This window comes from Gossypium hirsutum, chromosome D02, assembly GCF_007990345.1.
Source record: "Gossypium hirsutum isolate 1008001.06 chromosome D02, Gossypium_hirsutum_v2.1, whole genome shotgun sequence".
Lineage (NCBI taxonomy): Eukaryota > Viridiplantae > Streptophyta > Magnoliopsida > Malvales > Malvaceae > Gossypium > Gossypium hirsutum.
The window spans coordinates 48,249,657-48,255,427 of NC_053438.1; the positions used below are offsets into that span (position 1 = coordinate 48,249,657).

Consider the following 5,771-nt stretch of genomic DNA (forward strand, 5'->3'; position numbering starts at 1 on the left):
AAATATTCAATAAAAACAAATTATAAAATCAACTTTTTTACCTGATTCAAGTTTAAGAACAAATTTATTATTCTGGTTCTTTTTCTTGAGTATAAATTCTTTACATTATTTCTAACATTTTCTTTTGCAGTTTTTATAATTTCTATACTTTTTGTAATTAATATTTTTTAAAATTTTAATTAATTTTAATATCTTTATAATATTTATAGTTTTTTCCATTTTAATTTTTTATAATTTTTAAAAATTCTAAATTACTATATTTTACATTTTTAAAATTTTTGATGATTTTTTAAAGAATTTTAATAGAAATTATCATATTTCGCTATGTGGCACAACCTTAGCATGCCATGTGGAAAAGTTAATAGATGTTGATTTAATTGATTGCTTATATTCAATTAAGAGTACTTTAGTTAAGTGGTATTGTTTTCTGAGTGAAGACTTAATTGATTATTGAAGTATTTTATAAGAGACCTTTACCCATAGGAATAGGAATAGAGCATATTTTTTAGTTAATTATTTACCTCTTTACAGGATATCTACAATGAGAGAATTAGTCATTACTATTACTATTAGAAATGTGAAAAAAAATTACAATAAGCAGCAAATATTTATATTTACGATTGGACTGACTTTATGTAGAGAAAGAAATGAGAATGTGGCTACTAAATTTTGAAAAAGAAAAGAAACTTTTATCCATAAAAAAGAGAATAATAATAAGAAAACGACATCCTAGATACATAAACAGTGACGTATGCAATTAATAATACAAGTACCCAAATGCAAATCTTCAAATTGGTCTTTTCTTCATCAATAAAATAAAAAGGAAAAACCAACATTTATTTGGGAAGTTCAATGATTTCGTGCACTTGCTACCAATTAGAGTTAGAGGCCACGATTAAAAATTCGATTTTCCATGCTCCTGATATCATTTACATTTATAAAAATATCAATAAAAATGTAAAATTATTTTCCTCAACTATTATCTAGTTACCTTTTTTTTTTCTAATTTATGAAATATATTTATAAATTTCCAAATCCAGCTCTCATTGTCATTTAAGCCGCCAGCGTTTCCTCATAAATACATACCACAACTTTATCAGCTAACCCAAAACTTGAAGTCTCTTTTGTTCAGTTGACGGCCATAACTGATCAGCCTACAATGGAATCCCTCCACGAAAACGCCATCCGAAAACCTCTGTTTCAATCACAAATTTCGGATACGAAATCCGAATCTACAAGTTCGGAGCTTGAGGATGTTTTGTCGGACGGTAACTCTTCCTTGTTGGAGCGTTGGGGAAAAGCGACATGTATCGAATCGAAACTCCTTTTCCACTTGGCAGCGCCGGCTGTCATTGTTTATATGATCAACTATCTCATGTCTATGTCCACCCAAATCTTCTCCGGTCATCTCGGTAATCTTGAACTCGCCGCCGCCTCCCTCGGAAACACTGGCATCCAAGTCTTTGCTTATGGCCTCATGGTACGTACATACATCACATGAACTATTTTCTTTTCTTTTTCACATTAGAGATTCCCAAAGATTGAATCTTGATGGTAATAGATAGAATTAAAAACACAATAAAATCACACGATTGCACGTATAGATGAGGTTACTAGTCGCAATTGAACTAAACTCCGGGATCATGTAGTTAGGAATGGGGAGTGCAGTGGAAACGCTTTGCGGGCAAGCCTTTGGAGCACACAAATACGACATGCTAGGCATATATCTTCAAAGATCAGCAGTTCTCCTCACCTTCACAGGGATTCTCCTCACACTCATCTATGTCTTCTCTAAACCAATCTTATTATTACTAGGTGAATCGCCTGATATTGCTTCCACCGCTGCAATTTTCGTCTATGGTCTAATACCACAAATCTTCGCATACGCCTTAAATTTCCCCATTCAGAAATTTCTGCAGGCTCAGAGCATAGTGGCCCCTAGCGCTTACATATCCACAGCCACATTATTCATACATCTGTTGATGAGTTGGGTGGCGGTGTACAAAATGGGGCTTGGTTTGTTGGGTGCGTCCTTGGTGTTGAGCTTGTCGTGGTGGATTGTGGTGGTTGCTCAATTTGTGTATATAGTGAAAAGCGACAAGTGCAAATATACATGGAATGGGTTCAGCAGTCAAGCCTTCACTGGCCTGCCGGGATTCTTCAAGTTATCGGCGTCGTCGGCGGTGATGTTGTGCTTGGAAACTTGGTATTTTCAGATTCTGGTTTTGCTTGCAGGGTTGCTCGAGAACCCAGAATTGGCTTTGGATTCACTCTCCATCTGGTAAGTAAGTAGAAATCATTTAAAATATGGAATGTCCTATAGAAATAGACTCGTATATTCAAAAACTAATAATTCACTTTCCATTTTCTTTTGTCTTTTTATTTTCGAAATGTGTGGTGGGTTTGTTTTTCTCTTTGCGCCTATTTTTTCATTTGACTCTGGGCCCTTGATTTTGTTTTTTCTTCCTATCCAATCCAATCCAATCCAATATTCCTTCCAAAAAGAAAATATACTGTAGGTAATATGTGACTAATACTAGATTCTTGTCCTATATCTACTGCTTAATTATGTCCATAACAGACTAATATTATATAAACTTGGGTAATATATATCATCTCCACTACTTCAACTTAGAAATCATTACCTACGTTGCTACTTCTATTGGTATATGATTAACACAATTAGATTTTAGATTAACAGGTAATAAAATATTAATGCCTGTCCTAAATATATTTTTTTTTGTTTTACGTGCTTAATGAATTTCAACAAATTATTATCTAAATTTGCACAACCATATGTTTATGTTTTTTTAATGATAATTTTATGTTTTTTTTTTATAATTTCAAAAGAAAATAATATAAAAGTTACTTGTTAAATGAATTCCATGTATTTTAGAAAAATTTTAAATTTTAAATTATTTTTCTTCGATTTTAAGATTGTTGTTTTTTTATTTTACATATTTGGACCAATAAAAAAACTCAACTTCGCTAATAATTTTTAAATTTAGAAATCACCTGATGCGGAGTAAAAGTCTGATACAAAGCCTTAAATTCGCCTTAGCTTGCCAACAATTTCACATGCATTGGCTAGCTTGGGCAACCATAATAAAGCCAAGAACATAAAACAAAACCCTAAATGAACCTGTCCATTTCAATTTCCCCTGCATCAGTTCTAGAGCCAAATACCTGGGTTCTTTCATTTCAAATGATCTTCTCTTTTCTTGCTTCCCAGGTTCTTCACTGGCTCTAAAGACAAAAGATTTAAGTATTAAATAAATATAAATTGGGGAGGGTATATATTAACCCTAAAAAATTTAATTAAATTGGTTTGGTAGATTAATAAATTTTCAATGGGTCACTATTTTCAGCATGACGATATCTGGATGGGTGTTTATGATTTCGGTGGGGTTCAATGCCGCAGCAAGGTTAGTCATCCAATTCGATATATACATATTCTCCTGCGAATTAGTGCCTACTATAATTGACATAAGAAATGAATGGAAATGGAGCAGTGTAAGAGTTGGGAACGAGCTAGGAGCGGGACATCCAAAATCGGCGGCGTTCTCGGTGGTCATAGTGACGGTACTTTCATTCATAATCTCGGTGGCGGCGGCAATAATAATAATGGTTCTACGTGATGTCATTAGCTACGCCTTCACAGAGGGTGAAGTGGTGGCGGAGGCTGTTTCAGATCTCTGTCCGCTTCTAGCATTAACCCTTATCCTCAACGGAGTTCAGCCTGTTTTGTCCGGTAATAACATTTAATTTTCTTCAAGAAAAATTCAATTGGATCATCAGTTTCATCTTTGTTTTGATATGTATATGTATATATATAAAAGGTGTGGCTGTTGGGTGTGGATGGCAAACTTTTGTTGCATATGTCAACGTGGGCTGCTATTACTTTGTCGGGGTTCCCTTGGGTTCTCTTCTTGGCTTTTACTTCAATCTGGGTGCCAAGGTACTCACTTCTATTTTCTTTTTCCCCTCAAATTTTGTTTGTTACTTGCTGTGCTATATATAACTTGATATTTAGTTTTTATATTTTAATTTGAATAGTATTAATAAATTAAATTAAAACATGGCATTAATAAAAATAAATAAATCAATTATTGCAAATTAAAGAGAAAAATAAATAAATTTTAAGCTGAATAGTATAAAGACAATAGCTAGTATTTGACCATATCTTTTAAATGATTTGTACTTCAAATTTATTAAATCTTATATTTTTGGTCGAGTATTAAATTGTATTGATATTTCTCTAATATGTTGTTCGGGTTATGATAAATGGTTTGGTTTCAGGGAATATGGTCAGGGATGATTGGTGGCACAGTCATGCAAACCCTGGTCTTGATTTGGGTAACATTTCGAACTGACTGGAAGAAGGAGGTAAAATCATTTAAATATTTTTCAATTAAAACAAGCACAATTCTACTTCATGTAAATTTCTGACATTTCACTGCCTCTATTTATTCCCCTTTCTTACTTGGATTAAATGGCAGGTTGAAGAAGCTAGAAAGAGAATGGATGCCTGGGAGGTTAAGGAGGAGCCTCTTTTGAAGTAGACACTTGATTTGAGATCTTGCACCCCCCCCCTTCCCTGGCCCAGTCCCCAAATTTTCCAACCCAAGACCCTCAACCACGAATTCGCCTTCCCTTGATTGAGTATTCTCATTCAAAATGCTGAAGCATCAGTCCAATACTATATTCATCGCCTGTATGTACACTTTACTGAAAGTGACTGCCATTTCTATGTCAATATAAAGAAGAATTCCTGCAACAGGATAAATTTCTTATTTTCACAAATAGTACGAAGTCATATATATTGAAATTGCACGCTGATTTGCGAATGTTGCATTTTTCTGTCAAAAGTGGTATTGCAATACCTGTTTTAATAGAACTTTGAAAATTGTATAGCAGAAGGATAAGTAACGATGGAGCAGTTTGGATGATGATCCTATCTCTACAGACTCTAATTCAGAGAATAAATCCACTAAACAATTATCGCAACACATCCAATAAATATAGCCTTAACTATCCAAACACATAAGGATAAAAGCAACCCCATTGTATGCAATTGTTTGCAATCACTCTCTCTAATTTATCTCACATACAAGTGAAAATAACTCTTCAACAGAAGTTAAGAAGTATGAGGTGAAGTTACCCTCAAAACGTTCTCAAAGTGAACTAAATAAAACACTCAAAAACTCATACCAAAGTAAGCCATTCGATAGCCTTTATAAAAAGTAGTATATATGCGGTTATTTGTCTTGGATAATCTAATCCTATCAACTTGAAGTATGAACTTTGACTAGCCTTTGAGTAATCATTAAATTATCCTTGATTCGAAAATGTGATAAGATTGTTTTAATCTCCTCTTGTTGGCCCGCTAGCTTGAGCCCTTGTGTAGCTCGAACTCTTCAAGGTCTTTCAAATTAGTTTCCTTTATATCAAGGACTTTGTATAATTTATTACAAATAATTCTTAAATATGCTGATTATTTCAAATGTACAAAATTATTTATTACAAATATATAAGTTCAATTTTCAATCCAACAAGATATGTTTATTAACTGTTGCAATTTTCTGTTGAATCCAACTTAAGTGTAATAAAGTTTTGCAACAATCAATATTCCAAGATATATATATATATATAACAAGGAAAAATAATCCATATGTAACATATGTTTATTGCACTTGTGTTGTTGCAGTAAGTTGTTACAACACTAGTTGCAACACAATAATTAGACAACATTTGCCTCATCCATAGTAGTT

The 5,771-nt window shown here is 33.1% G+C and overlaps 1 protein-coding gene across 1 annotated transcript; it reads left to right on the forward strand.

Moving 5' to 3' along the window:
• The first annotated feature begins 1,076 nt into the window (after positions 1 to 1,076).
• On the forward strand, positions 1,077 to 4,803 carry LOC107936732 (protein DETOXIFICATION 40). The gene is made up of 7 exons (XM_016869489.2): positions 1,077 to 1,480; positions 1,650 to 2,281; positions 3,369 to 3,425; positions 3,513 to 3,751; positions 3,840 to 3,958; positions 4,300 to 4,386; positions 4,500 to 4,803. Exons 1-7 carry the CDS (start codon positions 1,160 to 1,162, stop codon positions 4,560 to 4,562), a joined length of 1,518 nt encoding a protein of 505 aa, XP_016724978.2. The 5' UTR covers positions 1,077 to 1,159; the 3' UTR covers positions 4,563 to 4,803.
• The last annotated feature ends 968 nt before the right edge of the window (positions 4,804 to 5,771 follow it).

Excerpts from the sequence above, each read along its gene's own strand:
- LOC107936732 (XM_016869489.2), top strand. The coding sequence starts at position 1,160 with ATGGAATCCCTCCACGAAAACGCCATCCGAAAACCTCTGTTTCAATCA. Across the intron at positions 1,481-1,649 it reads TCTTTGCTTATGGCCTCATG|TTAGGAATGGGGAGTGCAGT; the intron begins GTACGTACATAC and ends GGGATCATGTAG. Across the intron at positions 3,959-4,299 it reads ACTTCAATCTGGGTGCCAAG|GGAATATGGTCAGGGATGAT; the intron begins GTACTCACTTCT and ends GTTTGGTTTCAG.